The sequence below is a fragment of the Dromiciops gliroides genome, chromosome 1 (genome assembly GCF_019393635.1).
Source record: "Dromiciops gliroides isolate mDroGli1 chromosome 1, mDroGli1.pri, whole genome shotgun sequence".
In the NCBI taxonomy this organism is placed as follows: domain Eukaryota; kingdom Metazoa; phylum Chordata; class Mammalia; order Microbiotheria; family Microbiotheriidae; genus Dromiciops; species Dromiciops gliroides.
In genome coordinates this window covers 116,891,067-116,916,602 of record NC_057861.1, presented here as the reverse complement: position 1 = coordinate 116,916,602, position 25,536 = coordinate 116,891,067, and the positions used below count along the sequence as shown (strand labels likewise).

At 38.7% G+C, this 25,536-nt stretch overlaps 1 protein-coding gene across 3 annotated transcripts in view; it reads right to left on the bottom strand.

Annotated features, from left to right (window-relative positions):
* SAMD12 (sterile alpha motif domain containing 12) overlaps positions 1-25,536 on the bottom strand; it is a 556,372-nt gene that overhangs the window by 194,425 nt on the left and 336,411 nt on the right. For 2 of the 3 annotated variants that reach the window (XM_044005127.1, XM_044005145.1), the window contains exons 4-5: positions 19,931-20,071; positions 17,254-17,313 (exon numbers count right to left, since the gene is read on the bottom strand). In XM_044005127.1, the coding sequence (XP_043861062.1) occupies positions 17,288-17,313; positions 19,931-20,071 (167 nt within the window). In that variant the 3' untranslated portion in view covers positions 17,254-17,287. Of the gene's footprint in view, positions 1-17,253; positions 17,314-19,930; positions 20,072-25,536 lie in introns of those variants that run through there. The other variant, XM_044005137.1, reaches the window with a different exon arrangement.

Genomic DNA, 25,536 nt, shown 5'->3' with positions numbered 1-25,536 from the left:
TCTCCTTTACATTTACTAAGGTTTATTATAATGGGTTTTGACTTTGAAGATAATGCAATCTTATTTTATAGGTGAAGAAATTGAGGTCAAGAGTTTAGTGATTTATTTAAAATCACACAGGTAGTCAGAAGCAGAGCTGGGATTTCAACCCAGGTCTTTTGACTTTTCCACCAATTCCTTTTCCTGTATTACACTGCCTCCCTGCCATTTTTACCCTTCCAATATAACTTTGAAAATAATGACCACTTAGGCGTGCAAACCAAAGTTACATCAACTCAGATAAAGTCAATCATCGCCATAAACCCTGGAGGTCACCCATGATACTTTCCTGTGCACTCATTTGTGCTGAATCAATTTCAATTAAATCAATTAAGATGGCAACTGGCAAAATTCACCTATTGATCTGACAGGATTAAGATGGTTCAATTTGTTTGGGTGCTTCAGGAAACTCAAAGCCAGCATCTCTGCTTGGGGAATGATGTCAAGTCTGGAGATTTAAAGAAACAAAACACAAGCGTTTTATTCCTTAGTAGCCAGATATTGGGGTGGTTTAATGCAACTCAGGACATCTCCATATTCTCTCTGCCCTGCCTCTCAGAGTTTGACTTGAACAAATGAGAAGGGTTGTATCATATGAAGCATGAAAGCTATTAGGAGTAAACTTTTATTTGAATATACTGCAACATTAATTTTTAAAAGGACATTACAACAAGAACCCTATGTGAATGAAAAACCTCTCTTTAAGAGAAGAGAAGCTTTATGATAAATCAGTAGTTTTGGGGAGGGTTTGATACACTTGACCTTTTCCAGGGGGAGGGGGTAATGGTTTTTAAGAATGCCTAGCTCTGGAGGCCATGTAGATGTTAACAGGATGATTTTGCCTATCTTAATTTGACCCATGGAACTTTCTAATATATCTCCCCCCAAAATGGCTTTTGACAGACCTTGGATCATTATTTTCATTTTCTTCCCCCATGTTCCCCTTAATTTTTCTATTACCAAAATGATTTGAGTATTTGCTGCAGGAAGCAGAGAGACAGCTCTGTCTTTGTTCCTGCAAAGTAAGGAAAATAGAGTATAAATCGTCTCCTTTGATTTTCCATCAGAGCTATCCCACTTTGGGCCCTCTGTCAAATTAACAAGCATTTATTCAGTGCCTAATATGTGCTGAGCATTACGCTAAATTCTAGGGATAACAAGGAAGGCCAAGAACAATCCTTGCCCTCACGAAGCTCACAATCTGAAGAGCGAGACAAAATACAAATGACCAAGTACAAACAAAATTATTTGCATCAAATTGGAGAAGATCACACAGAGAGGAGGCATCAAGGGGAATTAGGAAGTGCTTCTTTGAGAAGATAGGATTTCAAGTTGTACTTGAAGGGAGCCAGGAGACAGAGATGAGGAGGGAGAGAATTTCAGGCATGGAAAATAGCCATTGAAAAATGTACCATGGGAAGATGGAGTGTCACTTGACAGGGGCAGCAAGAAAGCCAGTCTTCCTGAATTTGAGAATACAGAGGAAAGAAGGTAAGACTCTAAAGGTAGAAGGGGGCTGAATTACAAAGGGCTTTAAAATCCAAACATAAGATTTTATGTCTAATCCTGGGGGTAATAGGGAGCCACTGTGATATATAGAGTAGAGGGATGACATGGTCAGTCAGATCTTCACTTTACGATGATCAAGTTTAGAATCGGACTGGGGAGAGATTTAAAGAAGAGAGACCCAAATAGAAGGCTATTGCAGTAATCTAGGCATGAGGAGATTGGGATTAAATTAGGGTGGTGACAGTGTTAGAGGAAAAAAGGAAGTATATATGATAGATGTCGCAAAGGCAGAATCAGCAGGATGTTTATATCTAAATCACCTTTGCTAAGCTTTGGTTTGGCGGAGAGTAGAAGGGCTAGTTACACTGATAAAATGACCTGAATAGAGCCTGAGTTAGTCAAGTCTTTTTGAATCTATGAAAGGTTATCCTAGCGGGCAGGAGACTAGTTTCTGTCAGGTGTTATTCCATTTTTAGTTTTAATACTGTAATATCTAGGCTACAGATCCCTCTTCAAAAGGCTAAAACCTTCCTTGGATCTTACATAGGCTTCCATATGTAACAATATTTAGGTCTAATGAAACTAATGATTTATCATAATCATTAACCATTATCAATTATTTATGACAGGCTACGCACTGGAAACTGAATCCTCGATATCAGAGGTTTTTCTACCTGTGTGTCCTTGGGCATGTAATTTTAACTTTAGAGCACCAGTTTCCTTAGTTTTTAAATTGGGAGTGTGGACTCCATGATCTCTTAGGTCCCATTCAGCTCTGAAATCCTATGTTCCTATGGAATATGCTTTCTGGGAAGCATACTTCACGTACTGCACAGGAAATACTTTAATGAGACAAAGTCTAAGCTACAGGAAATTGACTCATTGTGAAGAAAGAAGCCAGGCCACTTGTGGGAAAACTCTGAAATAATTTCTTCATCAAAAGCATTTAAGCATCCAGTCACTCAGGGTAGCCCAAAGATGATGCAAGAGAAAGACCCTATAGAATTTTTACACTGTACTAGTCTACAGGAAGACCATCAGAGGGCTTGAACTGTGAAGACAAAAGGAGTCAACCTCCATTAGTATCGAAGGACACTTCAGTGCAAAAAGTCAGCTTTGTGTTGGCCAGTTCAGCAGAGACTGGTGCAACTAAACAGAATGTGTGGGTTTTCAAGGAAGCTATCCACAACATGATGATAAATGACATAAAAGTCATACACTAAAAAGGCATCTGGAAACCAATGGACAAGGACCACTCTTTTTTTTTTTTTGGTGAGGCAATTGGTGTTAAGTGACTTGCCTAGGGTCACACAACTAGTAAGTGTTAAGTGTCTGAGGCCACATTTGAACTCAGGTCCTCCTGAATCCAGGGCTGGTGCTCTATCCACTGTGCCACCTAGCTGCCCCAAGGACCACTTTTGATGGGATCATTCCCAAATCATATGCAGACTGTTGGAAAAGGGGCATTGATAATAGTAAGTGCTCAGATATGGGTAACAGCCATCATCTGACCTCCTTGCTGTTCCTCACACAAGACCCTGGGCATCTTCACTTACTGCACGCCCCCCAGGCCTAGAATGCCCTCCCTTCTCATCTCTGCTTCTTAGATCCTCTACTTTCTTCAGATCTTAGCTAAAATTCCATCTTCTGGAAGAATCAAGTCCTCAATGCTAGTGACTCCTCTCTGAGATTATTTCCACTTTTTTCCTGTGTATATTTTGTTTGTACATATTTGCATGTTGTCCTCCCCCTTAGACTGTGAGGTCCTTTTAGGCAGGGACTGGTTCTTTTTTTCCTTTTCTTTGTATACTCAGTCTGGGACACACAATAAGTGTTTATAAATGCTTATTGACTTAACGACTAGCAGTGAGAATATAGAGATGAAAACAAGAATCAATGTACTGCCTTCCCTCAAGGGGCTTACATGTCAACACAAGCAAATGCAAAATATGTAGAAATTAAATGAAAGGAAAAATCTTTCCATAATGTGGCCTTTGAAAACAAAAACAAAAAAGGGGCAGCTAGGTGGCGCAGTGGATAGAGCACCGGCCCTGGAGTCAGGAGGACCTGAGTTCAAATCCGGCCTCAGACACTTAACACTTACTAGCTGTGTGACCCTGGGCAAGTCACTTAACCCCAATTGCCTCACTAAAAAAACAAAACCAAAAACATAATGTGGCCTTTGAGCTAAGCTTTGAAGGAAACCTTGGAATCCAAGAGGTGAAGGAAACAGAGGATACATTCCAGGCATGGGGGATAGTCTCTGCAAATGTATAGGGAAGAGCGGTCATAGTTATTGGTAGGATCAGAGATCTAGAGCTGGAAGGGATAGCAGAAGCCATCTGCTCCAACACATCCATTTTACAGATAAGGAAACTGAGGTTTCATGTTGTGTTTGAGGGACAGCAAAGAGTCTAGATTGGCAGTAATGGGAACACAGAGTTTGTAAAGGGAAGCAATACATCGTCAGAAAGATGTGAGGGCTAGTTCTCAAGCATCAGTTCAGAAAAAAAAAACCCACCAACCCAACTTCATATGATTTGGCAAGAGCAGACTTTGAGTATTAAGCTGGATTGTGAAGCAATTTTATGATGAATATGACACAACTTAAACTTCTGTTATCAAACTGGCAAATAAAGTGATAGGGCCTCTAAAGGAATCTTCATAGGAAGGATGCTGTCTCTGTCTCCTGGCCTTCCTGGCTTTCTTAAAGTCCCAGATAAAATTCTACCTTCTATAGGAAACTTTTCCTGATCTCCCTTAATGCTAGTACTTTCCCCGTGTGATTATCTCCAAGGTATCTTATAAAGATGTTCCTACATAGTTATTTCCATACTGTCTCCACCATCAGAAAGTGAGATTCTCGACTTACTTTCGTATTTCTTTGTACCACCAGGGCTTACAGTGCCTGGCACATAGTAGGTGTTTAACAGATACCTATTGAGAAATTGGTTTTGAAGGTTTAAAGAGTTGATGGAATTAGAATACTCGTGGCAACAAAATATATATACACAATCATTTTAAGGTTATAAAAAATAAGAATTTCATACATCTCCAGCCAGAAGAAGATCAAATAGGGACATTTGGTTCAAATATCCTAAGCCCATAGCATGTGCACACAGTCCCAAATGGTGTGGGTAGAACATGAATCACAGATCAAAGATTGTGACCTACATTTTTTTATGATGCTACCTATCCCTTATCATCACCTATCATCACATTTGAAAACTGTTCAGAAGCAATTCATAAGGCCCTCTGGAAAGAAGTCAGATTTAGGGAATACACTAATTGATGTCTAGAGCTAGATTGGATCTCAGAGGGTACCTGGCCAGCCCTTGCCTCCTCCTGACCCCCAGGAAAATGAGACCCAGGGAGTGGAAGTGACAGGCTCAAAGTCTCATAGGAAATAAATGTTAGGGTCCATTTTTTAACTTAAGCTCTGCTACCAAAGCCTTTAGGAAAACCTACTCTTCTAAGGGCATATAAGCATTGAATGGGTTCCGTGAGGGATCTTTGGCATTTGAGGTTGACACTGACCCCTTTTATTAATTATTGTTAGCATGATTAATAAAATGATTAATTACCCAGAAAAAAATACAGTAGTATACTCTCACATTCAGGAAACATTTAGGAATGGTCATGATTAATTTTTTAGCATCAAAAGGGAAGGAAACTGTCAGGCTAGAACTACTGGAAGCAAAGGGTAGAATTTTCAAAGTTCTTTCCAACAGTCCCTGAATAGCTAAAAGCATAAGATGTTAATAGAAGAGAAAGACCCAAGTCGATATTGTTGAAGGAGAAAGGTGACCAAAACATCTTGGTAACATTTGACTATTCCCTTCCTACCATAAAAATAAAAATATTTTTGAGGGGCAGGAGAAAGGAGAAGAGTTCTGAGCCTGTGATTTCATAAGTGTGAAGACTTCCTCTGCTATTATCTCAATCAGTCAGCATTTATTAAGCAATTATTCCAAAGCTCTCTGCTAGGCACTTGGGATACAAACATGATAAAATAATCTTAGAGAGTTGCTAGAGCATAACGAGAGATTAAATGACTTTCCCAAAGAGCCACAGAACTAGTGTGTGTCAGAACCCCAAATCTGAACCCTAAACTTCCTGTCTCCATGGTGAGTTCTCTACCTCCTACATCATCCTAGCTCTTAAATGTCACTGCACGAAAAATGAAATTAACATGAGAATAAGCCTAATACAATGAAAGAAAAAAGTTAAAAAACATGTAATACTGATGCTACGATTTTCTAGATGGAAGTCTAGAAAATTAAATGATTTGACTTAGGGAATAACTGTAAACAATGTGGCCAGACAGATGACTGTGTGATAGAAAATCCCAAATGTTTCACAGTTTCCTTCCTCATAAGTTTAGTTCTAGGAAATTAAGTATCACTAGATGTTTTCTCTCAGATTGCCAGCAAAACATTTTACTGGAAAAAATACAGAAAATGCTGGTCTATTAAATCAGTGATTAGGTTCTGAGTTAATATGCCATGGACACTTCAATATTTCACACCTTCCATGGGTCAAGTGCCTTTTTGAAACCAAGCAGTAGGAACAGCAGGTTCTTATGTTTCTTATGCATCCCAGTAAGTTGTATGATGCTGGAAAATCATGGTATTTGTTTATTAGGCATATATTTTATACACATGTTATCTTTCCTAATGGAATGTAAGCTCCCTGTGGGTAGAGACTATTTCATTTTTGTCTTTATATTTGGAATGTTTAGCCCACAGTAGGATCTTCACAAATGTTTCTTGAGTAATTGATTTATCCCAAATTTTACAAAGCTTGAGTATATGTAGAGACAGAATTTTGATGGAATGTTAAAGTTCACTTAACTTTAATTTAGATTTACTTCAATGACCTGGGTCAAATCCCACCTCTGATGTTTATTACCTTTGGGACTTTAGGTAGTACAATGGATAGAATACTAGATTCAGAAAGACCTGACTTAAAATTTTCCCTTAGGTATTTATTAGCTATGTGACCCTGAGCATTCCAGAGACTCAGTTTTCTCATCTGTAAAATGGGTAGTGGTTGTTTTGGCTTGTATGACCTCTAAATCTTTGATCTTCTGAAGTCACTTAACCATCCTGGCCCTCAGTTTCCTGATCTGTAAAATGAGAAGACCCTAAATTAAATGATCTCTGAGGTTCCTTCCTAGGCAGCTAAATGGTGCAGTGGATAGACTGCCTGGCCTGGAGCAAGGAAGACCCATCTTCTTGAATTCAAATCTGGCCTCAGACAGTTACCAGCTGTGTGACCCTGGGCAAGTCACTTAACCTTGTTTGCCTCAGTTTCCTCATTTGTAAAATGAGCTGGAGAAGGAAATGGCAAACCACTCCATTATCTCTGCCAAGAAAATTCCAGATGTGGTAATGAAGAGTCAGGTATGACTGAAAAACGACTAAACAACAACTGAGGTTTCTTCCTGCTCTGGCTAGATCTGTGAGCCTATGAATGGAAACCAGTATTCCAATCTCATCAATTATTACTAATGGTGAGTTCAGGGAACTATTTGGGAGACAAGAGAAAGAAGTTCTGGTTTCATTTTTGCCACTGTACTGTAATGTTGGGCAAATAAAGTAATCTTCCTGGGTTTCAGTTTTCTTCACTGTAACCTTGGGGGATGAGAATAGTTGACCTCTAAGATTCTTTCTAGCTCTAAAAATCTATAATTCCACAAGATTGTAGAGTTAGAGCTCACAGTTAAATAGAACAAAGAGGAGACTCAATCAGGATAAGCACCAATCTCTTGTCCAGTATAATGAGAAGTGATAAGAGGGTGTTTGGGGTTGAGGTGTAGAGAGGGAGTTTTCTAAAGGAATGGAACAAGCTAGAACATTGAGTTGGATCTCTTAGGAGTAATTTGACAGAGATAAATGTAAAGTCTAATACTTGGGTTTGGGCAATCAGCTTCATAAGTACAAGATGGGGAGATGTTGTGAGCCTTGCAGTTTATCTGGATAAGATCTGTGGATTTTAGTGGGATTAAATTTAGCTGCCTCAGTAGAAATAAATATTGTGATATGGCAACTAAGAAAGGGAAGGAAATGTTAATAGCAGCACAGTGTCCACCACAAGAGAGATGACAGTTCCATGAACAATGCCCTGGTTCAGACTCAATGTGGAATAATATTCTGTTTGGTTCTGGGTGCCACATTTCAGGAATGACATTGATAAGCTAGAGAGCAGCCAGAGGAGGGATATGGTAGGTCTTCAAGTTGAAGACATATAAGGACAGCTTGATGGAACTAGGGATGTTTAGAGAGGAGAAGAGAAGACTTGGGGAAAATGAGCTATCTTCAGGTATATGAAGGGTTTCCATGTGGAAGACAGACTAGATTTCTCCTACTTGGCTCCAGAGAGGACAACTCAGAATAGTGGGATTATAGGATAACAGACAGAGATGGAAATGAGCTCCAAGGCTATGTTCTCCCTTTCCTATATTGTTATTAACATATTGTTTGTTAGCATAGGGTATTATATTGTTTTTTTTTACTGTTTCATTAAGGAAACACTCTGTGTTCTTCAAAGAAACAAAGGGGGAAATGTGGTAAAGTAATGGAATTTGGCAGATGCCCAGGAGTTCAACTTGATTGATTTAGTAGTGTTTGAATTGGGTGTGAATGAGAAACTACTAAATACCCACTTAAGACAATTAGATTTTTAGCCACCTAGTTTAAACTTTCCCAACCCTGAGAAGGAGTGTCCTCAGAGGCTGTGGACTGCGTCATCAACAGGGAACCAGTCTCAGCCACACTACTTGAAGGACCTCCCCTTCGGGGGAAGGAGAAAAAGGTAGAAAAGGGGACCCCAACAGGAAGTAACTGACACTTCCTCTCTCTCTCTGGCCTCAGACTAGAGACTGGCTGCTGACTCCCACAGAAATTACAGACCCCTGGTGGTGAGTTAAATCCAGCCCTTTGAATTAGCTGAGCTGGAAGTGAGTTTGGTGATTGTATAGGTTTTTGTTAGATTTGGGGTGGGGGGTTATCCATTTTCCTCTTTCCCTATTGCCTTGTCCTTGACTTTATTAATTTCACCTTTGCTGTGTCTTTTATTCCCATTAATAAAACCTGATTCGTTTGTGGAAAAAGGGCTGTTAAGCTCCTTTCTTATTGGCCTGGGAGAAATAACTAAAAAGGCAGTTCAGAGGGGAGGAAGTTTGGACCTAGAGGTCTCTTATTATTTTCTGAACCCCAATATTACGGCAAGCCACCCAATTAACTCTCCACATATTAAATTTGACCCCTACACCTCATTTAAAGATGAGGAAACTGAGGTCAAAAGAGTCACAGAGGTACATGGCAGAGCCAGCTACATAATTGTACCCTACATTGCCTTGCCTGAAGGCAGAGGCTTAGACTCTGTAGTCCCTTTTCAACTTTATGAATGCTGAAGCTAAGGGATTCTTCAGTGAGGTAGATGACTGCATTAAGGTTCTTACTCCACTGCAGTAGCTTGAAGAAGTTGTTCTGGAAAGGGAGAACTATGTTGTGTTTTTGGAACGTTATTCCAAAAGACAGAGGGTCACGAAGGCCCTCATTGTGAAGTAACTGAATACTAACAAACTACATCTATGTTTGGATTTTGCTGACATAGTCCTTGGGGGGGCTGGGGATCCTGACTTTTAATAAACTGTAATTGCCTCTGGTTAACAATGCACACATACTTCTCCCCATATCCGGATCCAGTGATTACAAAGGAATTTGCCAATGGTAAAATGCCAAGAAATGTTTTTGCTTGTAATGACTTACAGAATAATATGAGCTGCCTTCATCTGGCACATTCACCACTTGGAGGAATCCTCTGACAAAAAAGCAGCATCATTTTGTGATGTGTGCTTTCCTCCAACTCTTATTACATCATTCAAATATCTGCAGCCACAGATGGTGCTGTAAAGAAGTATCCTGGGTACCATTTCTTTCTCTACTGCAGTGGCCATCGATCATGAAGATCTTTTCAAAATGTTAAAAAAATAAAGTATATAAAGTGCTATATAAACCTAAATGTCATAATTATTGTTATATAAGATTGTTAATGCTACCATCAAGAAGGTAGCTGACTTCTTTTGCATTATAGGGAGTGGAAACTATCGGTCCAGAACACCTCAAAGTACAGGGGAAGGAGAGGGAAGGAATAGAGTTTTCAAAGTCCTTCTGAGGTTAGCAAAGAACCTAATGACCTCTTCATTTTCAAGCTTTAAGAAAAGTATACTAGTAAAAGAAGATGGAGTGGGGGCAGCTAGGTGGCTCAGTGGATAGAACACTGGCCCTAGAGTCAGGAGGACCTGAGTACAAATCCGGCCTCAGCCACTTGACACTTACTAGCTGTGTGACCTTGGGCAAGTCACTTAACCCTCATTACCCCACCAAAAAAAAAACACCAAAAAAACCCCAAACCCAAAACCAAAACCAACCAACAAACAAACAAACAAAAAGGAGATGGAGGGAGGGTGAGAGATTACTAATGAACTATCTGGTTTCTTGTGATGGGGAGAAAGTCTCTCCCTGCTTTTGGATGGAACCTTTTGGTCAATTTGTGGAAAGACTTGGACAATAGTCACAGAAGATAGGTAGACATGTATAAATTGTGACTTGTATAATTGGAACAAATATTTGCATCTGTGAGGTAACATATCCATGATTATTGTAGGACTATTAATGATTGATTATATGATTAATTAGAATAGTAAGCAATATAGTATTTAAATCAATTATTGATATAATTATTAATAACATCAGTGGCCCCACAAATGCATTTGTGATCTCGCTGATTTGGGAATTCCTTTCAATGATTCAGGAAATAAGCTATCCATAGTGCTTGCCTATCCATGTTCTCCCCAGAAGTTCTTCTGGAGGTTCAACAATAGTGCTAGAAACCTTCCTGGATTGCTGCCAACATTGTAAGACTATCATTGGAGCAGTTTTGCTTACTGGATGCCATTCCTTTTTTTTAAATCATGGTAATCTAAGAATAAGCATATTCCTTTTTGTTTGTTTTAAAGTTTAGATTTAGGGGCAGCTAGGTGGCACAGTGGATAAAGCACTGGCCTTGGATTCAGGAGGACCTGAGTTCAAATCTGGCCTCAGACACTTGACACTTACTAGCTATGTGACCCTGGGCAAGTCACTTAACCCCCATTGCCCCACAAAAAAAACCAAAACCAAAACCAAAACCAAAATAAGATAAAGTTTAGATTTATACATATATAATTACTTAATACACAGTTTGTCTTGGAAAAAATATCATAGTTTCTACCTCTACTACATAATGGTAAGTACATATGGAGAAAGTCCCTCAATCCATCTACAGATATCGTTCATTGTCAATAAGGTAACAATGCTCCTTAAATACATAGTGCCTCTCTCTCAGTAAGTACATTTAAAGCATTTTTCTCTCTTAAGATGGACTAGGAAAAATCCAAAAATAGCTTTGTACCATTGTCATGCCATTATCTAAGGCATGTTTTCTGTCTCTTATAAATCAAGATTAAGGGAGAAGTATAATAATCATGTTTCCTGTACTGAGCAGTTTTCCCCAAGAGATATCTGCAGCTATCTGCCAAAGCAGCTCCCTCACCCTGCAAAGCTGCCAAGAGAATTGCTCACACCAGCAAGGATGCCGAATATATACCTTTCCATTGTGAAAGGAAAACAAAAGAACAAGAAAAAGGCTGATGGGGAGCCACAATCCAGAAGGCACCATAAAAGCAAGACTATAGGAAATAATACTGGGACCGAAGGGAAGAATACTAAGATAAGGGCAAGTATTGATCATGACACTTACAAATGTCAGTAAGAGCAGTTGGAGAAGTTGGAAAACCAGAGTGGAGGTAGAAATATACAACAAGACTAAAGGCATATATGAGTAGTTCCCTTCTTTCTTTCTTTCTTTTTTTTTGTTTATCACCATAGAGTAGGAAGAACACCGGATTAAGACTTGGGAGTCCTGAGATCTAGTCCTAGACATGCCACTAACTAGCCACATGCTCTGTCCATTTTCCCACATCATGTGATATGGCAGACACAAAGGCTCAAGTGACCTCAGACTTAAGAAATAGAAAAATCATATCCAGGGTGAGGTGAATGACAGGACTGTTCTTTGCCCTTATCTGTAATATGGTGTCCAGTTCTGGTCATCAAATTTCAGAGAGACAATGGACAAGATGGCATATATCCAGAGGAAGACAATGAAGGTTTTTACTCTAAAACCTCTAAATTATTTCCTATTTATCCTGTATATAATTTGCTTTATATACATTTGTTTGTTGTATCTCCCATTAGATTGTAAGCTCCTTGAGGGCAGGGACTGTCTTTTGCCTCCTTTTGTATCCCCAGCACTTAGCACAGTACCTGGTACATAGTAAGCATTTAATAAATGTTTACTGATTGAATGTTATACATGGATTACCATGTCGTATGCAAATTGCTGAAGCTGTTCAGTGATCACAAAAGAAGACCGAGATGTGGGTCTGATTACAGCAATTTAAAAAAATTTCTTGTATGAGAGAGAAAGAGATTAAACTTATTCCGCCTAGCTATAAAGAAAGTGATTTCAGCTGTATTCAAGGAATAACTTCTTAGCAATGAGACATACTGAAGGTGGAACAGGCTACCTTAGAGAAGAATGAACTTTTTCACTAGAGGTTAGCAAAGAGACTAATGACCTCTTTGGATTAAGCAAAGGCTAGATTATCACTTACTGGGAATGTCAGAAGATGGGTTCATGATTTTGATCTTTGAATTCCCTTTTAAACTCTGAAATACAAGACAAAGGAAGCAGTCTTTCATCTTGTTTCTACAAGTAACAAACCACTACTTCCAAAGCCAATCAGATGTTTGGAAGGCTGCTGGGCTGGTCTCTGTGATCATCTCAGAACTACAATTACACTTGGAATCTTGATCTAAAGCCTGAGAAATACTTATTCAAAACAGGAGATTTGAATATTATTTTATGTGTTTATTTTTTTGGTAAGGCAATTGGGGTTAAGTGACTTGCCTAGGGTCACACAGCCAGTAATTGTTAAGTGTCTGAGGTCGGATTTGAACTTAGGTCCTCCTGAATCCAGGGTTGGTGCTCTACCCACTGTGCCAGCTAGCTGCCCCTGAACATTATTTAAAAAAAAAGATAATCCTAGAGAGATGATACAGATGAGCAGGTTTAATTAGATATACCAAGTGGTCTCCCAAACTGTTTAGGATTGCATCTCTAGCTGACTTTGATTGTTCATGTGTTATGTCACCTTAAAGCAACGTAGACTGATTTTGAAATGTTGTATTATTTCAGTTGTGTCTGATTCTTTGTGACCCCATTTGGGGTTTTCTTGGCAAAGATACTGGAGTGGTTTGCTGCTTCCTTCTCCAGATCATTTTACAGATGGGGAAACTGAGGCAAACAAGGTTAAGCGACTTAAGTGCTCAAGATATTTGCAGAGATTATATTTTATAATTAACTCTAAAGAATTTTTAGCATGTACTTTTGACTATCCTTAGCATCTTTCTAATGCACAAGTCTGACCATGTTTCCCCCCCCTCCCCCCTCCCCCCCCCTGCCTCAGCTCAAGAAACTTCAATAGTTCCCTATGGTTTCTAGAAAAACAAAACTAAACAAAATTTTTAGCCTGGTATCTGAAGCCTAACACAATCTGGTTTCCACATTTATTTAACATTCTTCTTCTTCAGGCCTGGTCTCCTTGCTGTAACCTGAACTTGGTCGCCATTCAGTCATCTGCTCCCATGTCTAGAATGGATTCCCTCTTCACTTCTACCTCCTAAAATCCTTAGTTTCCTTCAAGACTCAGCTCAGGTGTTCCTTCCTGTACCTAAGCCTTTTCCAATTCCCCCGAAATCACGAGTGTTTTCTTCCTCCTTAAATTATATCGAATTTACTGATCTCTTTGTGTGTTGGATTCCCAAGTAAATGTGAGCTCCTGACGGTGAGCAACTCTTTTGTTGTTGTTGTTTTTGCCTTTGTGTCCCTAGTGCCTTGGGCATAGTAGGCACACAATTAAAAGTCTGTTGAATAGCAGAATTGATACAATCAGAGAAAAATTATTTTCCTCGGAGAGTGGATTGAATTTTTAGAAGCTGCTAAACATCAGCTAGAAAAATATCTGGCATAAAATGTGATGCTCAAGCTCTGGAATACCAAGGTGGCTGGCTATGCACTTGGAAGGGAACTGTGATACAGTGCAAATGACATTCGATGTGAAATTATATGGCACGGGTTCAAATCCTGGTTCCACCATTTATTAGCTATGGGAGTAATATCACATTGCCTACTTCACAGGGTTGTTGCTGTTGTCGGTTGCTAGTGGATTTTTTTTTTTTGAAACTGAGAAAATTTTATTTTAGTTTGCTCTCGGAGTTCCTCAGTTCTTTCTCTGGAGGAGGATAACATTTTTTTTTTTTCATCATGAGTCCTTTGGAATTGTCTTGGATCCTTGTATTGATCAGAATAGCTAAGGCTTTCACAGTTGAGCATTTTTTTTTTTTTAAAGCAGGGCAATGAGGGTTAAGTGACTTGCCCAGGGTCACACAGCTAGTAAGTGTCAAGTGTCTGAGGCTGGATTTGAACTCAGGTCCTCCTGAATCCAGGGTGGGTGCTTTATCCACTGTGCCACCTAGCTGCCCCCACATAGTTGATCATTCTTAACAATATTGCTGTTATTGTGTACAATATTCTCCTGGTTCTGCTCACTTTACTTTGCATTTGTTCATATAAGTCTTCCCAGGTTTTTCTAAAACCATTCTGTTCATCATTTCTTATAGGACAATAGTATTCCAATCCAATCATATGTCACAGTGAATTTTCATGCCTCTTTTACCATTAGGCCAAATTCTGTTTTTTAGGTATTATTTTCTTTAGTAATTTTTTCTTTCTTTTATAAAGCTGCTAATTATCTTCATAATTTTCTTGCATCATTCTTATTTCTTTTTGCTATTTTTCCTTTACCACACTTATTTATTTCTTTAACTCTTTAAGGAATTGTTGGGCTTGGGTTCAATCAACATTGTCCTTTGAGGCTTTGTTTCTAGCTGTTTTCACATCATTGTTGTCTTCTGAGGAATGTTTTTCTTAAGACTGCAAGGTAGGGGCAGGTAGGTGGATAAAGCACTAGCCCTGGATTCAGGAAGATCTGAGTTCAAATCTGGCCTCAGACACTTGACATTTTCTTGGTGGTTTTTTTTTTTTTAATGAGGCAATTGAGGTTAAGTGACTTGCCCAGGGTCACACAGCTAGTAAGTGTGAAGTGTCTGAGGCCGGATTTGAACTCAGGTCCTCCTGAATTCAGGGCTGGTTCTCTATCCACTGTGCCACCTAGCTGCCCCAGACACTTGACATTTTCATCTGTATAACCCTGGTAAAGAAAGTCACTTAACCCTCATTGCCCCACAAAAAAACCCCAAAAACCAAAACCAAAAACAAACAAAACACAAAAACCGAAACCCCCCTAAAAAAAACAAAAAACAAATACAAGACTGGAAAGTATACAGAAACCATACTGTTTATGGTTTTGCTTGCTAGGCTAAGCAGTTTATATTTGATCCTAGAGTGGATGGAGGACAACTGAGGGCTTCTGAGCAGAAGAATAATATGTCCAGAGCTGTGAATTCAGATCAGCTTGGAAGTTGTACCAAGAATGGAATTATGTAATAAGGTAGAAGCTAGGGGCAGAAAAAGTAGTTACAAGGGTATGTGGATAATCCAGGTAAGGGGTGATGAGGCAATTAATTATGGTAGTGGTAGTGTGAGTAAACAGGAGAGACACCTGCAGGCAAACGACTGAACATCAAATAATCAATATTTATTAAATGTGCATGTGCCAGGCACTGAGCATACAAAGACAAAACTCAAATCGTCCTTGACCTCAAGGAGTTTATATTATGCTGGAAAAAGTAACAGAGAGGTTTATGCAAAATATATACAGAGTAAATACACAGTAATTTTGAGGGCGGGGGGGGGGGGGCTCTAACAAGAGCGAATTAGAAGGAAGAATGAAACTTGACCAAGAATTCAGGCAAGGTTGATAGAAAGAGGTTGTTGTTTTTAACAGAAATAGGAAAGTTATATTCAGAGAGGCCAGTTTTTAAAGGGGGGGGGGAGAGGGAAATGATGAGTTTATTTTGGGACATATTGAGTTTCAGATGCCAGGAAAACATTCAAATGGAGATGTTCAGGAGGCAGTTGTCAAGGTGGAACTGTGATTCAGGGTCAGTGGAAGGGTTTCTGTTGATGTTGTTTTAGTGATAGAGAAACCAGAGCACTTTTTCAGGTTAGGAAGAAGGCTCCATCTGACAGGGAGAGATCAATGGAGCAAAGTCCTGAAGGAGATGGGAAGGAATGGGACCAGAGACATATGTGGAAAGGTTAGATTGGAGAAAGAGAGAACTACCTACCTCATCCTCTGCAACTGTAAGAAAAGTAGAGATGAGTCTGCATAATCAGCAAAGAAAACGTAAAGCTGGAAAGATCAGGGCTGCCCAGCTGAGGTTCTAGAATATTAAATTGAGGACTCTTTGCTTTATTCGGTAAACAATGGGGGCACCACTAAAGATCCTCCAGCAGATAAATGTCAGAATTGTAACTGATTGAGGGAGATGGAAGATACTTCACATTAACAATGAATTATTTGGGCTTTCCAAGAGAGTTGAATTTGGGATTTGCAGGGAATTTAGATTTCATTTGACAACTAGGTGACATTCAGAAACCTTTGTACTTATTTCGTGTAATATTTCTGCTGATTAGGGTGCATGGAAATGAAAAATCAAATATTCATTATCGATGTTCACATATCAACCCCTTTAATTTTCATATCACGTAAATATTCATTCAGTCAGGGGAATTAAACTCCAAGGTGTTCAACTCCAAATCAACACCCTAAATATTTTACGGCTATTTGTTGCCTTTAAGTCTGTTTATTATTTTGACACAATTTAAAGTTTGTAAAAAAGGGTAATTTACTAAGGCCCAGCATTTTTTCAAGGCTCCTTGATATGAAATATGTTTCTATATTGATATGTAAAAGTTTGAGAGAGGCAACATGGAATAGTGGATAGAGAAGACTGATCTTGGAATCAGGTAAGAGCTAGAATAAAGATCTGCCTCTGACATGTACGGGCTATGTGATTTTGGGCAAGTCACTTAACCTTTCAGTGCTCAAGGTAACTCTCAAGATGGTTACACAACATTACATTGATACATTGGTAGAAGCTTCTTTAGTCAGAAGTCCTTCTATCATTGAAATCAATCTCTGTCCTTCCTCCCACCCTAAAAAGGAAGCAGGATACAGCTTTCATCTCTCTGTCTCTGTCTCTATATATGAAAGCTCTTATTTATATATTTTATATCTATATCATATCTCTATTATATAATATGATATGATATCAATATATAATACACATTTTACATATTTATAAATTGTTGAGAGAGAGAATATAGAAGCAATGGTAATGATTGCATACAGCATACCTCAATTCAAGGTATCTTATGTTCTAAGGGGATGGTCATTAAGTGTGTGACCCTAGGCAAATCTGTTCACTTCTTTTTTTTTTCCCTTTTTTTTCTTTTTTTTTTCTGGAGCAATGAGGGTTAAGTGACTTGCCCAGGTTCACACAGCTAGTAAGTGTCAAGTGTCTGAGGCTGGATTTGAACTCAGGTCCTCCTGAATCCAGGACTGGTGCTTTATCCACTGCGCCACTTAGCTGCCCCAATCTGTTCACTTCTGAATGGCTGTTTCCTCATCTGTAAAATGGGAATAATAAGAGTACTTAACTCATAAGTTTGTTGTTAGGCTCAAATAAAATACTGTATGTAAATAATTTTGAAAACCTTGAAGAGCATGCTACATACATAAGTGTAAGTTATTCATTTAATCAATCAATCATCCAACAAATATTAATTAAGCTATTACTATTTGTCATAGTACTGTACTAACTGCAAGGGATACAAAGAAAATTAAAAGCATGTCTATGTATTTTTCTTTGGTGCAGGGCAATGAGGGTTAAATGATTTGCCCAGGGTCACACAGCTAGTAACTGTCAAGTGTCTGAGACCAGATTTTAACTCAGCTCCTCCTGAATCCAGGGCTAGTTCTTTATCCACTGTGCCACCTAGCCGCCCCCCATGCATTTTTTTTTCTTTGGTGAGGCAGTTGGGGTTAAGTGACTTGCCCAGGGTCACACAGCTAGTAAGTGTTAAGTGTCTGAGGCCAGATTTGAACTCAGGTACTCCTGACTCCAGGGCCGGTGCTCTATCCACTGTGCCACCTAGCTGCCCCCCATGCATTTTAATGGGGGAGAAAGTGAGCAAAACTTTTTTTTGTAGAGCATGAGTGTAACTAATTATTATTATTACATGAATGAATGGCAATACAGTTATTCAGAATTTACTATGTACCATACACTGTGCTAGGTATCGCTATTGCTATTGTTGTTGTTGTTATTAAAAAGACTTAGCTTTTCCAAATCAAAGATATTAACAAACAAAATAAGGATGTTGAACTTTGGCATCACCATTTCAAAAGGAGAATTATATGGAGTCTAAAAGGTTCTAGCAATAACCTGGGAAACTGTATCTACGGCAAGTGATACTATAAATATGAGTTTTATAAAGGAAACCTCCCAGGTATATAGAAAGTAACTTCAGACCAAAAAGGGTTCCTGCAGTGTGCTCAATGAATGTTGCTAATCTCATTTCCTTCTCCAATATGCATGTTTAACGCTGCCCCAAATTGTTTACACAGTGCCTCCTCTATAGCTGGGACTAAATAAAATAAAATTGATTTTCTCTTATAGAAGGAAAACAAAAATTCTTTAGACACTTGATTCAACATTGTTCACCAAGTCTTTACAAAGTGCCTCTTACGTGCAAACCCAAGAAGGGCCTGGGTAAACTTTCTAGTGGCCATTCTTAAATCACACAGTGTATGTAACACCACCTATGACTCCATTAGCAATATCACTAGGAACAAAATGCCTACGCAGTTCAGATCAAATGAGTGAAACAATTCTCAGATTACCTGACTCATAAACACATCCCTATAGAACAGTTATCATCCAGGCAGCTAGCTTTCTTCTAGGGAGATGGATTATTATTGAGTTAATCTCAGTGTACCACGAGACTTGGCTGACCTAGTTTTCTCTAATACCATTACGGACATAGCTTAGCCAGTCACAATATTTTTCAGATTGAAAAACGCACCCAGTGCTCTCCAAACACATTTTATTATTATCTCTTCATTTGAAATGACACAAAATGGCCATTAAAATAAAACAAAAAGTCAGAGCAATATGTGGTTGATGCACTTGGGTGAGGCTACCAGTCTGCATCCTGCATGGAGGGAAATATATCTTTCTTTCTTTTCTTTTTAATGTTGAAGCATAATATAGGGTATTGTCTACATTTCAGCTTTAGTTTGAACCAACCCTACAGTTATAGGGGTCTTAAATGTACTACAACTATTGAAGCTATTAAGGATTCCTCTTGAGTATGACATGAAATTGACATACAGGTCTTTCTTGATATCTATTTTTTTTAAAAAAGACTTTCCATTTCAGAGACTTAACAGGGTTTTTTTCTACTGTTTTCAAAGCAACAAAGACTTCTAAAATGCCTTCTTCCTACTTCTCTTCTCTTGCAACAATAAGTAAAACACTCCATGTCTACTTTGTGTATATACCAGCTTGCCACAATGGAGAGAGGATTGACCTTGAAGTCAGAAAGATGTGTTTAAGTTTCACCTCTGACCCACACTACCTGTGTGATTATAGGGAAGTCACTTAATGTCTTTGTGCCCCAGGCATAGTCTCCAAGACAATGGGAGCTCTTACAACAAAAGTTATCCACACCAAAGAAATAAAGCAAAAATAGTACATAAATGATGAAATGACATGGCTCCCAGTAGCTTTTCAGATTAGCTGGTTAGACTAAGATGACTCCATTTATTTATCTCATTTTTCTTTTAGTGATCAGTGACTACTTTCTTGAAGTTTTCTTTATGGATTTTAAAAAAATCATAATAATTTCCTTATATTCTCCCCACACACAGAATACTTACTTCCTTATAGCAAAAAAGAATCCTTAAGGAGGCTGACAGACACAGCCACCACATCTGACAATATATGTGACATTCTATAACCATACTCTTCCACCTCCCTACCTTTCTACAGAGAGGCTTTCACCTAATTTTATTTAAAAAAAAAGACTTTTCAGAAGTTCTTTGATATCATATTGAAGGTCTTTGTGAAGGATCCCTTAGTAGGGAGCAAAAGGATCTCTCATTTTTGGATCTTTGGAAATACACTCTTATTTACTAATCCTTCCCTTTCTTCGAGTCATCCAGTAGGAAATAATGTAGTACCTTGTGTGAGTAACTGAAGGTTCCTGACTTCTTCTCTAACCTTCAGCTGAAGCACCTGCTGCAAGATGTGCTGTCGGAGGTTCTCCTGGGCGATCCCCATTCGTTCCAGCTTTTTGTCAGTGAGTCTCAGCAGTGCCCGTCCTGGAGTGTTGGGAAAAAGAAAACAAACAATAGTCACTAAAAGATATTCACAAACATCTGTTTATTACTTTAGACTAATCAAGCCACTGCCTGGGGTCCTGGATTTTGGGTTTTGTTAGGAGAGAAATTCTTACTGTCATAAAGGAAATGTAAAATAAAGTCATCTCTCTTACTCTTGGAAAGAGGAGGATAGGAAGCCTGGATAGTGGACATATATATATATATATATATATATATATATATATATATATATATATATATATATATATATATATATTACTGATAGCTTTTTGCTTTTGTCATCAAAAGTTCTCTAAGTATCCCTCCTCTTTTTTCTTCCCAGAGGGCTATTCTATGTAACTAAAAGAGAGAAAAAAAAGCAAAATCAATAAATACATATAAAAAGTATGAAAATATATGCAATATTCTATAGCCATGAACCTTCCATCTTTGTAAAAGAGTGGGGTGACATAGTCTGCTAATACCTATTCTTTGGTGACATGCTTACTCTTTGTAATTTTGAAACATTCACTTTTGATTGTGGTTGAATCTTTCCATTTACATTGTATTTATTGAATATATTGTTTTCTTGGTTCTGTTTACTTCACTCTGCATCAGTTCATGTAAATCTTTTCATACTTCTCAGTATTCATCATATTTTCCCATTACATGCATGTGCCACATTTTATTCGGCTATTCACCAGTCTATAAGTATCTAATTTGTTTCCAATTCTTTGCTATCACAAAATACAATGCTATAAATATTTGGGTGTATATGTAGACTCTATTCTAAACAAAGACGTCTTTTGGGTATAAGCTTAGTAACATAATCTTTGAATCAATGTTTTAGTCACTGTAATTGCTTTCCAAAATGGTCATACTAATTTAAAGCTCAAACAACAAGGCCCTAATATGCCTATCTTCCTCTAACTCCTTCAGTATTAGTTGTTCCTGCTGGAAAGCTACAAAAAACCCCCCCAAAACATGTTATTGATGCCCTTTGTCAATCAAACCTCTACCTTTTGACAAAGAAAAAGAATTAAAATAAATATAAGATACAAAGCATGTACAATATTCTGCCCCTGTAGTCTCTCACTTCTCTGTCCTGAGAGAAAAGATTTGTTCACCAGGAGATTCACTGGCTTTTCATTTAGTCACAGTGTGACTTGTTTTTGTTTGTTTTTTTGTTTGTTTGTTTTTGTGTGTGAGGCAATTGGGGTTAAGTGACTTGCCCAGAGTCACACAGCTAGTAAGTGTTAAGTGTCTGAGGCCGGATTTGAACTCAGGTCCTCCTGAATCCAGGGCCAGTGCTCTATCTACTGTGCCACCTAGCTGCCCCGTGACTTGTTTTTAATCTTTTCATTTATAGTGCTGAAGTCATTTTATATATTGTCCTTTTGCTTCTGCTTATTTGATTCTTTACCGATTTATCTTCCCAGGTTGTTCATCATTTTTTATTACACATTAATATTCCATCACATTTATATACCATAGTTTGCTTAGCTATTCACTAATTGATGGGCACCTACTTTGTTTCTAGTTTTTTGCAACCCAAAACAGTGCTGCTGACTTCTGGGTTGCATGAACAACAAAATGGTGGACTAAACATTGCCTCTGATCTCCCCAACTTCTCAGACTTCTCCAAAATAGAAACTGTGCATCAAAGATAAAGCAATTTCAGCTATTTCAGTAGTTTGGGACAACCCCCCTCCCCCAATCCAAAAGAAGGTAAAAAACTAGGAACTTATGGTAATTAACCCGAAGCTTACTCAGCCCTTCTCCCCCACACCAATAGCCACAAGGCTTCACTAGCAGACCCAAGGACATGACACTGGCTTCCATCAAAACTCACCACTGCACCCTGTTCCCTTTCCCTCTTTCTAGTGCCATAGAGGCCATGACTCCAGGCTGCAGAATTTTGCTCAGGCCTTGACAACCAGGTTGATGACAGCACTTCATGAGTAAAAGCCTGTCAAGAACTGTCACCCAAGGAAAAGCAGGCTTTCCTGTTGCTGGGCCAGAGACTTGAGGAAGAAAGGAAGTGGGATAGGTCATCAGGACAGGAGGCTGTGCATGTAGGGAGCTAGGTAACCCTCTACCAAGCCTGAGGGAAAAGCATAGCATCCAGCTGGAACCAGTTCTGATCACTCAAAAGTTTCCTGGGACACAGAAGTAGTCTGATGAATCATGATATTTCCATTATGGGAGGAGGCTGAGATACTTTGAGATCCACCCTCCCCCCCAAAAATCCCCACACCCCATAATCAGAAAAGAGGGAAGTCAGAAATGGAGTGATAAGAAAAGCAAGGGGGTAGGAGAGACTGAAAGAACTAAAAATTCTGAGAAGAAAATTTAAAACTCTTGAACATAAACAGATAAATGAACAGGAATAACAGTAACAACAGGTAGCTGAGTTCAGGCATCTATGAAGTAATACTGCCAAAAAAAACGAGGGGTGAATGATCCAACAGGAAACAGAGAACCTGTGAAATTTCAGGAGAACATGCAACCACAACACACTATTCCAGAGTGGTTTAAATAAGAAGTGAGAATTTTGTGGACAGAATTTATGTTGTACACAACAAAATTAGTGAGCAGGTAGAAAAACTTAAATCTTCAATGGCAGGCCTTAGCAAGGAAACAAAAGAGAGAAGAGAATGTAAATATACAGGACTGAATGACAACACAAAATGAGAAGCAAAAAGTAGTATTAGTAAAAGAAAATATCCTCACTATGCAAGCAAAACATACTGAACTTGAACACAGGGTGGGCAGACAAAAAAGGATCACTGGTTGTCCAGAAGAACATGACAGGTAAAAAGGGAATAATAGGGGGGTCAGCTAAGTGGTGCAGTGGATAAAACACCGGCCCTGGATTCAGGAGGACCTGAGTTCAAATCCAGCCTCAGACACTTGACACTTACTGCCTGTGTGACCCTGGGCAAGTCACTTAACCCTTATTGCCCCACAAAAAAAGGAATAATAAAAGAAAACTGTCTAGAACTTTTAAACATAGAAAATGAAATTCCAATTGGAAGAATTCAAAGATCTCTAAAATAAAACCCAAGGTTGCAAACTCCAAGACACATAGTGGTTAAATTTAACAATTCATTTCAGAAACATGAACTTCTGAAAGTCATCAGGAAAAACATCTTCAAATGCAAAAGAAAGGATATTTGAATACTTCAAGACTATTCTACACCCACCAGAAAAAAGGAAGAGGGGATGAAATAAAGCATTCTGAAGAGCAATGGCACTCAGGGTGATCTATCCTGCAAATTGGAGCTTAAGAATATAGGGCAAAAGCTGGACTTTCAATAATAATGAAGATTTTGAAACATTTTTAGAAAGAAAACAAGAATGGTGAGATTATTTGCCTTTCAAACACTCCAAAGAACAGAAACTCAGGAGGTATGAATAAATGCAGACAGAAACAGCAACAGAGTGACTAATGGATCAGTAAGAGACTTCTTTCTAAATGAGCAAAAGGGGCCTGGGATGAAGGTGGAAATCTGGTAGAGGTAACAATGAAGAGGCAGACAGGGGGTACTCTGGACAGAACTTGGCAACACCCCTATTCCAGATGAATGCTTCCTTTGTGGAATGGCATTAGAACATGGGAAGTACAGAAAAGGGGAGGACAGAGAGGAGTGAATGATATAACAAGGTTAAATCAAGGGCTAGAAATGAGAAGTGACCTCTGCAGTTGTAAAAAGAGAAGGCCCTACACAGGAGAGGCTGAGAAAGAAAGGGAAAAGTTTGAAAAGGAGGGAGAAAGGAAGGAGGTCTTACTTTGGAGGTGGGAGGGAGTTCCACTGATGACTGTTCCTTTGAGTAAAGGGACTCACCAGAGAAGGAGACCAACCAGAGTCTCTGAATCAGCTGAAGCACCGGGGTTGTCTGGAACTAAGCTCACAGTCTGGTGAGAGGGCTGAGCCCTTGGCAGGGGGGAGACTACATGGGGTCTATGCAATTTTTCCAAGAAGGTATTTCACATTGCCCTCTATTTTTTATTCATTTATATTTGCTTTATTGTGTCTTGGTTTCTCATAAAGTCACTAGCTTCCATTTGTTCAATCCTAATTCTTAGGCAATTATTTTCGTCAGAGAGCTTTTGTACCCCCTTTTCCTTTTGGCCAATTTGACTTTTCAAGCTACTGACTTTTTTCTCATGTCTTTCCTGTATTACCCTCATTTCTCTTTCCATTTTTCCCTCTACCTCTCTAACTTTATTTTGAAAGTACTTTTTGAGCACCTCTATGGCCTGAGACCAATTCATATTTTTCTTGGAAGCTTTAGATATTAATTAGAAAGAAAACCAATAATGTAAAAAAATGTAAATGTAGCAAAATTATAAAGATCAAATGGGACTCGAAGAAATATGAGAATATACCCCCAACCTACCCCTTCGGGAAGGTTGAAGGTCTACAGGTGTTCCACATCGCACATTTATCAATTAGCTGTGCTGACTCCCTCTTACCCTCTCCTTTTCTTCTCCAAAAATATTATTTGTCATATGGGATGGTTCTCTGGAAGAGGGAAAGGGAAGGATACATGGGATACTTGTGATGTAGGAAACAGAAAATATAAATGAAAATTTATATTTTAAAAAGCTGCTACAAATATTTGATTCTGATTCTGTTTGTCTTTGACTTTGGGGTATATGCTATGTCAAAGGGTATAGACAGTTTAGTTATTTTTCTTGCATATTTCCAAATTGATATCTGGAATGGTTTCATGGCTCCAACAATACATCAAAATGTCTGTGAAAGTCATGGATTGTAAAGAAAATCCTAATTTGGCCAATATTAGTATCCTCCTTCAATTAAACCTTTGATAAGAACTTTTTTTGGGGTAAGATTACTGATGTGAACTCCATTTCTATCCTTAGGCTCTAGTAGATATAACATTAAGCAATGAACTGGTCAAATGGAAGAGGAATGAAGAGATAAGGTAATGCTGGGGAGAGTGATTAACTTATTTCGCACCAGGAGACCTGAGTTTGAATCTGAAGTCAGACACTTACTGATTGTCCCTAGGCAAGTCATAAGGGCAGGTAGGTAGCACAGTGGATAGAGTGCCAGGCCTAGAGTCAGAAAGACTCATCTTCCTGAGTTCAAGTATGGTCTCAGACACATACCAATAGCATGACCTTGGGCAAGTCACTTTACCCCATTTGCCTCAGTTTCTTCATCTATTAAATGAACTGGAGAAAGAAATGGCAAACGACTCTAGTATCTTTGCCAAGAAAATGCCAAATGGGGCCATGAAGAGTCAGACATGACTGAACAACAACAGGCAAGTCATTTGACTTAGCTAAACCTCAGTTTCCTTATGTTCAAAATAGGGATAATAACAGCACTTACCTCACTGGGTTACTGTGAGGATCAAATGAGATAATATATGTAAAGTGCTTTGTAAACTTCAAAGTGCTATATATAAATTCGAGTTAGCAGCATTATACT